The sequence below is a fragment of the Pleurodeles waltl genome, chromosome 3_1 (assembly GCF_031143425.1).
Source record: "Pleurodeles waltl isolate 20211129_DDA chromosome 3_1, aPleWal1.hap1.20221129, whole genome shotgun sequence".
NCBI classification, from domain to species: Eukaryota; Metazoa; Chordata; class Amphibia; order Caudata; family Salamandridae; genus Pleurodeles; species Pleurodeles waltl.
The window spans coordinates 3760522-3775674 of NC_090440.1; the positions used below are offsets into that span (position 1 = coordinate 3760522).

At 46.7% G+C, this 15153-nt stretch overlaps 1 protein-coding gene across 1 annotated transcript in view; it reads left to right on the plus strand.

The window, feature by feature from the left end:
- The window catches only part of NUP160 (nucleoporin 160), a 325024-nt gene that overhangs the window by 42799 nt on the left and 267072 nt on the right, over positions 1 to 15153 (plus strand). The window contains exons 2-6 of the mRNA XM_069226465.1: positions 7625 to 7733; positions 11963 to 12173; positions 12693 to 12915; positions 13873 to 13951; positions 14511 to 14625. Coding sequence (XP_069082566.1) covers positions 7625 to 7733; positions 11963 to 12173; positions 12693 to 12915; positions 13873 to 13951; positions 14511 to 14625 — 737 coding nt within the window. The remainder of the gene's footprint in view (positions 1 to 7624; positions 7734 to 11962; positions 12174 to 12692; positions 12916 to 13872; positions 13952 to 14510; positions 14626 to 15153) is intronic.

Here is a 15153-nt window from a genome sequence, read left to right on the forward strand (position 1 = left end):
TGCATGACACCGACCCTGTTACGTGGATAATTGCACTTTTGCCGATAGGTTTCACTACGAGTGAACTGTAGCAGCGCCATCACACTTTTTTTTTTTTTTTTTTTCCTATTTAAGTTGTAAGAAAAATCAGGTTGGGAATTTAAAACTGCTAATAGCTCTAACTCGGAGAAATGAGAGACCTGTTGCATTGCAAATGCTTGTTTTCCAGCTGCTAAGATTTGTAAGTCACTTAGCCGGTGAAGAATACGTTGTTATCCTTATAGCATGTAAAGAAACATGCCTGCCCCATTCCTGCTTGACAGGAGCCTGACCTGAAAGTCTTTCTGTCTCCATTTCTTTCTGCTTTTAAAGTTCTTAATACTGGTAATTAATTTTTTTTATCTAACTTGACAAAAACACCCACGCACTCATGTTTGTATTTCTTTGAGAAATCTCCCAATACTTTGCAGTGATCACCAGTTCTGTGTGGGTTTTCTGCTGGGAACCCTTTCTGTTGGATGCTTGTGCTGTGAATCGACGCCCCTTCCATACGTACAACACTTTCATCAGTTGCATTCATTTATTATCTGGCCATCAATTCAATCTTTATTTGATCATAGAAAGGTAAATCATAAAAGATAAACATATAAAAACACGATATTATTAAACCAAATAGTCTATAGATTAGACAAAGGAAATACAGATATATAAAAAAAAAAGTTTAAAACATTACCACAACATTTTCACATTGAAAGTGTATTTAACAGCAATATCACCACGAAATACGCCAAGATGCATTTGTTACTAAAAGACGGGCATGCCAGCTGGAGCCAGGACCTAAGGTACAAATACCTGTACTGTGCTTTAATTTAAAACCACATTATTTTTACTCTGTCCTAAAATACTTTTCAAAAACAGCCAACTGAATAACAGGCGTCATGATCTACAAGTTATTGGAGGAAGAGCAAGGCTGCCTTCATAGCAGGGGCAATAAAACTCTTAGTAAAAGGGAGGCAATATTTGCAAAAACTAGAAAGTGCAGGAGAGTCCGGGGTGAGTGCTCATCGCATGGGCAGCTGCGGAAAGCACAGCAGCCAAGGAATGGCCCCTAATCTGAGTTAATCACATTCGCTCCCAGACATTCTGCACAAAAAATAAGGAGCCCAGCTGCCATCTGGATCAGGCAATATCCTCTCGTGGCGGCTTCAGCACTTCTGCAGCTCCCCTGTGGCCTGTCGGTGCTTGCAGGCTGTCTTTAGATGGTTTCTGGATTTTCAAGGAGGTTTGCGCATCCCAAGGCTTTAGTTGTTTCTCTTATGTATTTCACAAGGGATACTCGGCGCGTATTTACAAGAAAGGCAATCTCTAATTACTGCCCGTTAAGTTCCGCTTCCTTTCTCACCCAGATCCAGCACCAACCTGCCAATGGGGCTGCATTTCTGAGATCTTGGACTTCACCAGGGGTCTGAGTTTGAGAAGTGTCGTCTCTGGGTACCGGCGACCACAGCCCCAAGTACTACAGCTGGGTACCCCCAGCGAAAAAACTTTGTGTCCACATTGCATTTTGGGGTCTTTCTTGTGGGTAATATGCCCACTCACACAAGTGGGGGTCCCCCTTTATCTGCCCGACTGGGAGAACACCGTAGTAGAGGAGGTGGTGGTGTTTATTGAACCTCTCCCCATTTGTGCCTTTCTAATGTAAAGTCATTTTCAGTTCGATGGTAAATCTAAGTGCACCCTCTGAATGCTGATATTATTGTTACCCCAAATTCATACATCAGCTGCTTTCATACCCATTTGTCATTCATTAGGTTTTATCATATGAGATAATGCTTGAGCAGTACAAGGGGAAACCACTGTCAGCTGGATCTCGGTTGATGGATCTGGGCCACTCGTGCAACATCAGTGTCGTCCGATGCCCTGGACGTATTGTTTGCAGTTGAGGACAATGTTCAGTTCAGGCCCAAACTTCCCTCCCAGGTTACAGTACCACAATATCGATCAGTGAAAGAGTAGCCTTCCCCCTCAGGCAGTCTTTTTTTATTTTTTATCCATTTGTGTAAGTTTCTTGTGCTTATTGATGCAAAACCTTTATTTTTTTAGGACAGTGGCTTGCATTTCTGCCAGTAGTTTCACTATTACAATTTGTAAACGTGTTCACATTTTTTTTAAGTAGTTCAGGCTCTTCCTAATGCTCCCAGAATTGTCCCCGATTATATGCAAATATGTAGGAAGTTGGCTCTGTATGCACTATTTCAAAGTAAGGAATAGTATGCACAGAGTCCAAGGGTTCCCCTTAGAGGTAAGATAGTGGCAAAAAGAGATAATACTAATGCTCTATTTTGTGGTAGTGTGGTCGAGCAGTAGGCTTATCAAAGGAGTAGTGTTAAGCACTTGTTGTACACACACAGGCAATAAATGAGGAACACACACTCAAAGACAATTCCAGGCCAATAGGTTTTTGTATAGAAAAATATATTTTCTTAGTTTATTTTAAGAACCACAGGTTCAAATTCTACATGTAACATCTCATTTGAAAGGTATTGCAGGTAAGTACTTTAGGAACTTTGAATAATCACAATAGCATATATACTTTTTACATAAAACACATATAGCAGGTAAGTAAACCACCTACGGGGTTCAAATTGGGGTCCAAGGTAGCCCACCGTTGGGGGTTCAGAGCAACCCCAAAGTTACCACACCTGCAGCTCAGGGCCGGTCAGGTGCAGAGTTCAAAGTGGTGCCCAAAACGCAAAGGCTTCAATGGAGAGAAGGGGGTGCCCCGGTTCCAGTCTGCCAGCAGGTAAGTACCCACGTCTTCGGAGGGCAGACCAGGGGGGTTTTGTAGGGCACCGGGGGGGACACAAGTCAGCACAGAAAGTACACCCTCCGCAGCACGAGGGCGGCCGGGTGCAGTGAGCAAACATGCGTCGGGTTTTCAATAGGTTTCAATGAGAGACCAAGGGGTCTCTTTAGCGATGCAGGCAGGCAAGGGGTGGGCTCCTCGGGGTAGCCACCACCTGGGCAAGGGAGAGGGCCTCATGGGGGTCACTCCTGCACTGGAGTTCCGATCCATCAGGTCCTGGGGGCTGCGGGTGCAGGGTCTCTTCCAGGCGTCTGGATTTTGGATTCAGACAGTCGCGGTCAGGGGGAGCCTCGGGATTCCCACTGCAGGCGTTGCTGTGGGGGCTCAGAGGGGACAACTTTGGTTACTCACAGTCTTGGAGTCGCCGGGGGGTCCTCCCTGTAGCGTTGTTTCTCCACCAGTCGAGTCGGGGTCGCCAGGTGCAGTGTTGCAAGTCTCACGCTTCTTGCGGGGATTGGAGGGGTCTTTAAATCTGCCCCTCTGGAAACAAAGTTGCAGTCTTTGTTGAACAGGGCTGCTGTTCTCGGGAGTTTCTTGGTCTTTTGGAAGCAGGGCAGTCCTCTGAGGATTCAGAGGTCGCTGGTCCTGGGGAAAGCGTCGCTGGAGCAGTTTTCTTCTGAAGGAGGGAGACAGGCTGGTAAGACTCGGGCCAAAGCAGTTGGTGTCTCCGTCTTCTCTGCAGGGGTTTTTCAGCTCAGCAGTCCTCCTCTTCTTCGTAAGTTGCAGGAATCTAAATTCTTAGGTTTAGGGGAGCCCTTAAATACTAAATTTATGGGCGTGTTTAGGTCTGGGGGGTTAGTAGCCAATGGCTACTAGCCCTGAGGGTGGGTACACCCTCTTTGTGCCTCCTCCCAAGGGGAGGGGGTCACATTCCTATCCCTATTGGGGGAATCCTCCATCTGCAAGATGAAGGATTTCTAAAAGTTAGTCACTTCAGCTCAAGACACCTTAGGGGCTGTCCTGACTGGTCAGTGACTCCTCCTTGTTGTTCTCATTATTTCCTCCGGCCTTGCTGCCAAAAGTGGGGCCGTGGCCGGAGGGGGCGGGCAACTCCACTAGCTGGAGTGCCCTGTGGTGCAGGAAAAAAGGGGGTGAGCCTTTGAGGCTCACCGCCAGGTGTTACAGCTCCTGCCTGGGGGAGGTGTTAGCATCTCCACCCAGTGCAGGCTTTGTTACTGGCCACAGAGTGACAAAGGCACTCTCCCCATGTGGCCAGCAACATGTCTCGAGTGTGGCAGGCTGCTAAAAAAAGTCAGCCTACACAGGTAGTTGGTTAAGGTTTCAGGGGGCACCTCTAAGGTGCCCTCTGGGCTGTATTTTACAATAAAATGTACACTGGCATCAGTGTGCATTTATTGTGCTGAGAAGTTTGATACCAAACTTCCCAGTTTTCAGTGTAGCCATTATGGTGCTGTGGAGTTCGTGTTTGACAGACTCCCAGACCATATACTCTTATGGCTACCCTGCACTTAGTGTCTAAGGTTTGGCTTAGGCACTGTAGGGGCACAGTGCTCATGCACTGGTGCCCTCACCTATGGTATAGTGCACCCTGCCTTAGGGCTGTAAGGCCTGCTAGAGGGGTGTCTTACCTATACTTGCATAGGCAGTGTGAGGTTGGCATGGCACCCTGATGGGAGTGCCATGTCGACTTACTCGTTTTGTTCTCACTAGCACACACAAGCTGGCAAGCAGTGTGTCTGTGCTGAGTGAGGGGTCCCCAGGGTGGCATAAGATATGCTGCAGCCCTTAGAGACCTTCCCTGGCATCAGGGCCCTTGGTACCAGGGGTACCAGTTACAAGGGACTTACCTGGATGCCAGGGTGTGCCAATTGTGGAATCAAAAGTACAGGTTAGGGAAAGAACACTGGTGCTGGGGCCTGGTTAGCAGGCCTCAGCACACTTTCAATTCAAAACATAGCATCAGCAAAGGCAAAAAGTCAGGGGGTAACCATGCCAAGGAGGCATTTCCTTACAAAATATATCTATAATAATAAATGAATACAGCACGTTTAGTAGATTGCTTTCAGAAGAAAATGTACGCAAAAAATGTACAACTTCAAATATTATTTCTCTGCAGTATCTTTCAGAAAAAAACATGTTCCTTGCATGACAATGGAAAAAAACAAATAATGGAAATTGTATGCAAAACTCTTAGAGGCAACATGAAAATAAATGAAGGGCCCTTGCTTTTTAACAAAGGTCACAAAAGCTGTAGATATTTGGCGTTGGTGCAGATTTTTGGTATTCAGTGTTTTTGTGAGTGGGCCTGGAAACCGAGTTCTAGCAAAGTATTCATGTACACGTTGGGTACGTAAAGACTTTACTCTGAAATACTCAGTGTTTCTATTTTGTTTCTTCCGGTGACCTGCATGTACCAACATTGCTAATCGGTGCCCTGTTTACTGTGTTTCCCCTTAGCTGTTGCACATAAGGCAGAGTTGCCTCTTTGTATGTTTGTTATCTGACTGTCCTTTACATGCGTCTGTAGGTTTATCTTTAACCCTTTCCTCTGCTGACTATTACTTGTAATAAGGTCCCTAGTCCACTTTTTATATTGCAGCCTTCCAGACAGTTTAGCTATCTGGATTGCTAAAGATATCTTGGAGACATTCAGAAAGTTGACCTAGAAATGCATTCTGGCTGTTGATTGCCATTGGCTTTGTAACTCACGTTTTTGTGCTTTCCGTTTGCTGGCTTGATTTCTTTCTGGCTATCCAGTTCGTACCGTTTCTTGCCCAAACGTTAATGTATCCTTCCAACCGCTCCCTTTCTGTAAACAGGCCTGTAAATCTAATCTTGTCACATTTTCTGTGCGTTCCAAACCTGAGGTCCAATGTTAGGCGCCATCTCCCAAGGGCGCTTGTTTACTTATTAATTTTTGTGACTGCAAAGTGAGAGGATTTATGTGACAGTCTTGCTGGATATGGGTGATAGGAAAGATTTTTTTTTTTCAGCACACAACAACACTTAAATGAACTTTGTAAGCATTTCGACATATATCAGAATTAGGAACACAAATGAACCTCATTTTTTATTTCAGAAGTGTTGGCAACAAATAATTTAATATGATCAAATCAATATACCGGGTGATGCCATTTCCAGACATTCTCTGTGCACTGTATAAGTTATTAGTTAAAATTTGTCTGTGTAAATGTGATGGTCATTTCAATTGAAAATGTGTTGTCTGTAGTGGCAGTGAGCTGCCACACCACGCATACTCCACTTTATGCCACGTCCCTCTACTCTGCACCATACCACGTCACGCTACGCCTCTACTCTACCCTGCACCACTTAACTCTGTGCTAATGCACTCTTTGCCACTCTATGCCACTGCATTGTACACCACTCTAGTCTAGGCCACGGCAAACTACTCTGCACACCTCCACTGTACTCTGCTGTTCTGCGACACTTCACAGCTGCCACTGCACTTTACGTCAGTACACTCTACGCCATTGTACGTCACTTTGTGATGCTCATCTGTGCCCCTGCCCTCTCCACCAATCCAGTGTCACTCAAATCTACTCTGCACCACTTTATTCTTTTCACTGTCACTCTACGCAACTGCACTCTACCCTGCTCCACCCTACTCTGAAACAGTCTACACTGCACTCTGCGCACTGCACTCTACGCAACTGTTCTCACTGCACTCTACACCACTGCACTCTGCTCTGCAACAATGCACTCTGCCACTAAACTCTGCACTACTTTGTGCCTCTGCACTCTGCTCTGCGCCAGTCCGCTCCTCTGTCATTTCCTCTACTCTGTGCCACTCTTTGCTCTACAACTCTACTCTGTGCCACTCTTTGCTCTACAACTCTACTCTGTGCCACTCTTTGCTCTACAACTCTACTCTGTGCCACTCTTTGCTCTACAACTCTACTCTGCGCCACTCTTTGCTCTACAACTCTACTCTGCGCCACTCTTTGCTCTACAACTCTACTCTGCGCCATTCTACTCCTGTCATTTCCTCTACTCTGCGCCATTCTACTCCTGTCATTTCCTTTACTCTGCGCCACTCTTTGCTCTACAACTCTCCTCTGTGCCACTCTTTGCTCTACAACTCTACTCTGCGCCACTCTTTGCTCTACAACTCTACTCTGCGCCATTCTACTCCTGTCATTTCCTCTACTCTGCGCCATTCTACTCCTGTCATTTCCTTTACTCTGCGCCACTCTTTGCTCTACAACTCTCCTCTGCGCCACTCTTTGCTCTACAACTCTCCTCTGCGCCACTCTTTGCTCTACAACTCTACTCTGTGCCACTCTTTGCTCTACAACTCTACTCTGTGCCACTCTTTGCTCTACAACTCTACTCTGCGCCACTCTTTGCTCTACAACTCTACTCTGCGCCATTCTACTCCTGTCATTTCCTCTACTCTGCGCCACTCTACTCCACTCTGTCATTTCCTCTACTCTGTGCCATTCTCTGCTCTACAACTCTACTCTGTGCCACTCTACTCCACTCTCATTTCCTCTACTCTGTGCCACTCTTTGCTCTACAACTCTACTCTGTGCCACTCCAATACACAACATTCTGTGCCATGCCATTCCACTCTATGACACTGTACTACTCTCCAACACTAACTTTTAGCCATGCTGACCAGCAGCCACGCTGGTAAACATGGCAAAAACACATTGCCAAAGCCAGTAGCTCTTGTATAGACGAGACCTATTGGCTCTGCCAGTGCTTGTCTTTTTTTAATCTCCTATTCGGTGTGTATTTCCAGTTTAAATGAGTATCCTTGCCTCATCGCTGGCTGTCTCTTGTGACCTTCTGCAGGTGTGAGTCCAGTTCCAGGAAGTGTGAAGTACAATGAGAGCGCTGGAGGGTTTTACTACGAGGAGAGCAACAAACTGCTTTCGATTACTCGTAACAGATTCATTCATTGGTGAGTTTATGGCTTTTGCAACGGTTTCCAAGTCACAGGTGGGAGGTGGAATAGATTGTATTACTTTATAGACTTGCAAGCAGCTGGAAGGTTACTTTGTGGTGCAAGAAAATGGTTCCTTTACCCAGATGTGGCGAAGATGACATTCCTCCAATAGTGTTGCCTCTGTAGAAAGAGCCGCAATTGTGTCTCGGACAGGTGGATTTTATTTTTACGCCCTTCCTCTGAGTGAGACCTTTCCTTGTGGATCTTGCAGCACAACTGACCAAGGGGTTCATGCAACCTGCGGGCTGGAGACCTGGTAGAGACTGAGAACTTATTCTGGCAGGAGGGAGCTTCTGGACAGCATCAATGTGCCCCATTCCCAGGGGGGGGCTGTTTTATCACTGGTGTCTCGGGCCACAAGTCAATTGGCATAAATAAGTCAAACAATGTACAGACATGTGGTATCTTTGAAGAAGAGGGCTTTATTCAATGGATTGTATCTGGATTCTGGAAACTGAGGGTTGGCTTCCAAGACTCCAGCACCGTTTTTCATGAATAGTGGTAGACATTTACTAAGTGGTGGAGTGTGGTTTCTACAGTCTCTGCCCTCTGGAGGTTTGTTTAAAGCCTAGAATGTGCTGGGGCCTGGGGCGTAGCTATTACTGCGAATCTTTAAATAGTTTACATCAGTGGTTCCCAACCTTTTGACTCCTGAGGACCCCCAATGAATCATTACTGGAAGCCGGGGACCCCCAGCAATTTGTACGATTTAAACAGTAATTCGCAAAACATATAACAAGTACACACCAAACAAATACTCAAATTACTAAAGATAAAATTCTTTTATATTGAAAAAATATGCAAAAATCAAAATATTTTATTAGGAAGGTTGGCGCTGCATCTCGGCAACTACCTTTTCAATGTTTGGTTTTATTTAGGGAAGGTGAATCCTCAGGTCAGATTCTACATTTCCGGAGCGATTTCAGTTTTTATTTTTTAGGTATGCAAGATCTGGGAAAGAGTTTTCACATAAATAAGTGAAGGAGAAAGGAAGTAAACCATAAGGGCCTCTCATCTCTCCCTAGCCTCTCTGTCACATGTACTTCATTTGTTTTATAGCACCTCTCATACCACTGTAGGGTGTCAGGGCACTTTACAGGGGACTACAAGGTGTAGGATTCACATGACGTTAGCACAGTGCTTCATTTGTAAATAAAAACGTGCCGGTGCCCAAAGCCCCCCTCTTAAACTCGTGGTGCTGCAATTAAATGTGGGTACACGGAATACTGAGGCAGCATAATCCTGAAGCCATCTCGGGCTGTTCAATCCATATTAAGCCACTCCCTGCCACTTCCTCTCACTCTAGCAGCTTTCTTCTTTCTCCCTTTGTGATGCTTTTTCGTTTTTCCCTCCGTCTTTCCCATATGTGTCTATTGCTCGCAGCAAATGCTTGAGGCAGAAGAATAAGCCCCGGCCCTCAAAAATAAGTGCCGGTGCTCAGCACTGGAAACAACAAGCACAAATTAAGCACTGCTTTAGCAATAAGAATGTACTTCTATACAAGCAAACCTTTTTTAGCAGCATAAGGAAAACGAAAGACTAGGAAAAAACAACTTTCTAATTTGTGCCATACAGTTTGCATGCAGCTCTTTAATGGCAGTTCACAGCTCACTGTGCTAGATTATGATTATGAACTGCATAGTTACAAAAGAATCTCTGTGACAAAAGCAATAACCCACTGTGCCATGCACATAAAATACTGTTCTTTGCATGATACACGTTCTTTGCAGCAGGCACATTAACCATCTGCGCTACCTTTGAGTCGAAACTGCCACTGCACAAAACTCCCATCTCTCTCCAGCAGATACATTAATCAGTTGAGTTAGCTTGAAGTTTTTATTTTAGCAGTACAAGGAGCTTTGCAGTCAGTTTAAAACTGCTCAACAAAGGAAGTAATAAATATGAAAACATGCAAGCACGTGTTTGTGAGAGGCCCCAGCTGGAGAAGTGCCTTCCTCCCAGCCCAGGCCTGCGGACCCCCTGGGAAAGTGTCAGGGACCCCTGGGGGTCCGCGGACCACAGGTTGGGAACCTGATAGATTTACATGATAGATCTTTAAGTTACCTTCAGCCCTTTGGCCAGCGTTATTCAATCCAAAGCATTTGATTGTTCTTAGACGTCTGTAAAACATGACAAGCTTTCTTCACTAATCAGTGGGAAGGAGGTGTTGGGCAGCAGACAGAGACTTGCAGGATTATTAAATCTGTCCTTGTTTGCATCTCTGGATGCAAGTCCTGCTGACACCCCATAACAAAAATTCAGAACTCACCCGACCATAAAGTAGTACTGTACAAATCAAACGATCGCCACAAGTGAAGACCGAGATTTAAAGTACTGGGGCTTGCTCAGTCTTAGTCCAGTGTAACATGGGTATCAGTTTCCAGGGACTCTAGCAGTGCAAGCCAGAAAGAAAGGTTGGTAGAGGATGTTGCCGTTGGGTGTCATTGCAGAGTTTCCCCCAGTGAGAAGCCCAACAAATCATCTCTGTCCGTACATCCTTTCTGCAGGAAGGAACTGTCACTTAAAACCACCATTGTCAAAGACAAAAGGTCTACCTAGCATTTTGAGTCCTTGTGAAAACATTAAAGAAAAGTGCACTGCAGTGATAAGATAATAAACTCCTTTATGTATACAGTGCATCTGTGGCCTAAAGATTTTACATGTGGTGATTTACTGCACTTTTGGTTTCCGATACAAGTGCTCCATAGACAGCGGAATGATGCCACATGCAGCCAATGGCATGAGCTGAAAGCGTAGTTCTCCCCTGTGCAGAGGTAAAGCCAACTTTATGTAGCCTCAGTTTTGCCCAACCTTTTAGCAGGTATTTTAGCTCAAATATTGGATCCCTTATTAATAAGTAAGATTGACTGGTTAAAAAAAAAAAAAAAACATGGTTCGATGGGGCCTTCCTGCCTTTGTTAGACACAAAATAAGCCTGTAAACTTGCACCCTGGGCTGACTTGGTGCACTTGTCCATTCAGGTTTGTTTGTTTGCGAGGAATGATGGCCCCCTCTCCTTAGTCATTGTTGGAGAGATGGGGAGGAATATGTGTTGTCCACAGGATGCATGCTGAGCGAGGTCTAGTGAAATCCCTGTCACGGTTGGTCAGAGTTTGTGTGCAAGGTCACCCCGCTCTGCTGGACCTGCTTGTCACATATTGTGCAATCTTATTCCAACATGGTTGCACCTCTTACGTCAGCACAACAGTGCCTCCTCTTAATGAAAAGGATGGGAAGAGGCTTGCAGTGCAACATGCAGTGTGGTCAGTTATTCTTGGGACTTGGGCCTCATCCATGCCTTGCCAAATCCCCAGGGCCCCAGTGTGCTGGTTGCGCAGACCTGGAGCCCTCAACTGCCACACTCAGGTCCAGGTCTCTGTGCTTCACCAAACCACTAGGTGCGCTCATCTCATAACGTACTGCTTGTGTAAGATGAGACCCTGAGAGATGGAGAGAGGGATGGCCTCGGAGCCCAACCCACCCCAGAGCTAGCACTCTCCTCTTCCATGAATCAATTCAGACACCTCAGCACAGGCCTGGTGAGATGATCTGAGTGGGTTGTGCTACCTTCCCATTCCGTCTTTGATGCTGTTATTATTGCATCTCATTACAGGTGTTGCATCACACTAGCTTCCTGTACAAATGCCTGAAAGTGCTGGCATTGGTCAAGATATAGGTCCGAGACAAGCCTCTGCGGAGAAGCTTCTCAAAGCCGCCTCTGGCCGGTAGGTCCCCAGTGCCTGAAACCATCTGTAAGCAGGCCACCTGCTAGTAAATTCATCATTTACCCTCAGAGGGCGGCGCGTCAAAGTGCAAACCACCTCACACCTCCCAGTTTCCGCCAACCATGAGGTTAGCTCTGACTGTGTACCTTCTCCCCTCCATTTTTATCAGGCGCCCAGCCCAGACTGGACGTAGATAAATGATATCTGTGGCAGAATGTGAGAAGGGGGCATGTGAAGTATAAAGAGGTGCCACAAAATAATTGTGATTGTTGCATAGAAAGGTTTTGTTCATTCAAAAGGAAAATGAGGCAAAAATAATTTGAAAACATTTACAGGGACTGTTTTGTAAATGGAGTAGTTGAGCAGGCGGAGTGGATCCGGCATTCTTGGTAAAGGAGGTGGCCGAGGGCTCTAGATTTAGTTCCCCTGGTGAGGAACTGGTTGTGTTTGTGTTCATAGGACGTCTGCAGCGGATACCCTGGAACTGGTGGAGGACTCTCTGGATGTCAACCTGCTGAATAACGCTGTGCGCCTGAAAATCCCGAACTGCAGCCTTTTGCCTGGTGGAGTCCACATCTGTGAAACGCAGAGCCATGTAGTCATCCTCATTGTCAGCAACCAGACGCTGCACAGGCTGCTGCTGCCACACCCCGCCCGCATGTACCGGAGCGTGAGTAGCTGCTGCCCTCACATGTCACCTGGCGGGGGCTTAGAGGCCTCCAGTTCATTCACTTTTCATATTGATGATCATGAGCGTCTTCTATTCAGCTACAGAGAATATTTCTGGATGTCTTGGGGCCCCTCCACTCCCTGACCTTGACAATTGCAATTGTCCAGTAAACCCACCCAAATCCCCCCCCCCCCCCCCCCCCCCCCCCGGGCATTCACTTGTCACTTGTCCACGGTGTTGATCACTCATTCCCTGTAAGAATGTTCTTGGGATCCCAGGGCAGTTGGAGGTTACTGGCCATTAACTGCAGCAGTGTGCAGTTTTCCACTGGCATCCTGGAGACACAGTGCTGTCGCCCTTAAATTCTGAGACCCGTCTGTGAAGTTATCAAGCCTCTTTACAGCACGAGGAATGTTTAGACTTCCTGTTCTCCATAAGACAGTATCTATCGGTGCGTGCTGTGCATTTAACAAGACCATTGATAGGCCTTGCTTTACCTGCTGTTTGCTCTTTCCACAGGAGCTGGTTATCGAGAGCCAAGTGCAGTCTATTTTCACCGATATTGGAAAAGTGAATTTTCTTGATCCTTTGAACTACCAGCTAATCCCGACAACTCCAGGTCTGGCCCCTAATTCCTGTGCCTCTGCCGCCTGGCTTGGCAGTGATGGGGAGGCTCTCTTCGCTTTGCCATCAGCATGTGGTGGGATCTTCATCTTTCAGATGCCACCTTTGGAAGTTCCTGGTAAGTGGGATTGAGTTGAGGGAGGTGCCTGTTGTAGGTGGTGTAGGAGCCGGGACTTGAAAAACTGCTTCTTGTGGTGACTCGTAAGGTTCAGATGTCTCTTGTTCAATATAGATCCTGCACGTCTGCATCCACCAGACTGCTTCTCACAAGCAGCATATGGTCTTATCTTCCTCCCCTCTGAAGTACTGTAGTGTAAAGTGAGGGGGTGGATGGTCTCTGTTTGCACTGTGGCCACCTTGACGTAGCTCTAGCGCTGCCTGCATCACAGAAGGTGCTGAGGAAGCGTTTGTGGCCGCTTCTGTTATACGGAGTAGCCCGGGAGCCCTGCAAGCAGGTGCTCTCTGCGGTTACGTCCCAGGGGCTTGGCCACGTGGAGAATTGATGTGCAGGGTGAGCTTGAGGCGCTGACATTGGTGGTTCACTCTTGCTGTTGTGTGGTTGGATCCCTCTTGATCCCTTTATCAGGATAAGTCTAGTGGTTAGGAGAGTGGATCTGTAATAGTCTGCCATCTGAGTATTTTGGTTATCCAGTGCCGCAGTATTGTGACCTTTGGAGATTAATGTTAAAAGCAAGTTACTGACACAATATAACCGGTGCCTTCGACAGGACCACCCAATCAGGCCTCCCACACCTCCTCCCTCTCCGACATTGTTCAGGACTATATAAAAATGTGGGCTCCTTATTTATGGGGGATCTGCTGGGTCACCCGTGCAGGTAATGAAATGGAAGAGAGCCTGTGGGGTGACTTAGTCAACATAGCGTTAACAATTTCCTTTTTCCATCCCCTGGGATCATTTGCTCAATTAGTACTGCTGGAGCTCCTACCCTTCTGGATATGCGTTGAAGTCCTTCTGTGACTGCAGTCTGAGAGTGCCGTTAGAGGTTCTCCCTTGTCTCTTTGAAGTGAGTCCTCTCGAGGAGCCTTCGTGAAGGATTGTTTCATGTCTTTCCAGGGCCCGTGTCCATGGTGGAGCTGAAGCAGAGCTCGGTGATGCAGCGCCTGCTGACTGGGTGGATGCCAACAGCCATTCGGTACGAACTGGTAGCTAACATCTGGGCAGCATTGAAAACCTCTGGGTATTGGGGTCACGGCTGGCTCTGCAGGGCACAGCTGTTTCTACCAACTGCAAAAGCTCAGGGTCCAACAGTGCACACGTTCAGATCAGCATTCTCACCCGGCCTTCACAGCAATAGTTCAAGATCACCTGTGTCTCCGCAGTGCAAGCATTCAAGTGAACTACTTACATTTCTACAACAAACCTATCAATGCCAGATGTTTGACAGTAAATCGGATGTTGGTTGCTAACACTTACCTTGTCTAGGCACTACAGACATACTGATAAATAGCAGCTGTCCCAGGAGTACAGCCAGACGGATAACTACTAAGACAATACTGGCACCATTTGTTTTGCATCGTACGTGCCATCATAATCTTGCACAGTAGGCCGGTGTGATACCTTCCTGGGTGATCATGCGCTTTACAGATCTACATGACATAACATTTTACATTGTCTGTTTGATTCTAGATTTCATGATTTTTCTGAACTCAAACTAAAGTTAGTTTCTTGCCTGTCTTTCCTTCTATTTACAGAGGTGACCAAGGCCTTTCTGATCTACCCATCAGCCTCTTGGTTCACTGCCTTGGGCATGATGCCTTCCTGTTTGCTTTGTGCCAGGATCACAAACTAAGAATGTGGTCCTATAAGGTGAGCAGTGGGGTGGCTTGCATCTTTTGTAGGAAAGATCAGACGAGCATTCCTTGCTGATCACACAAGAATAGAGCTGTATCCACTCCCACACAAGTTTTGATGATTTCTGTCACTGCAGGGCTGCATCTGTAGTTGTAGGGGCGGATATTATTTGCACGTTTGGATGTACAAGCTGTGTATTCCATCCAGATTGCCATGTCTCTCAGTGCTACATTTCCGATAGAGGTCTCATTGTGTGGGAGACGTTGGGACTGCGTTGCTTCAATTGTGTTGGAAGTCAGGGCTGCATCTCGCTCAAGAGGTCATCACCCTGTCCAGAACAGGTCCTGGGGTCAGGATGCCTTCTTCATGCTGATCTTTGGTGCAGGTAGTTCACAGGATTGCATCCCCTTAAAGGGCCAGGTTGGGTCTGGGATGTCTCCTGCTTGGATTAGGTCTGGTAAGGGGTGTCTCGAGTGAAGTGCGACTTGCATCTCTCCCTCATGGTTTTGAAGGACGGGGGGGAGCGGGGGCGCAGCAAGACTG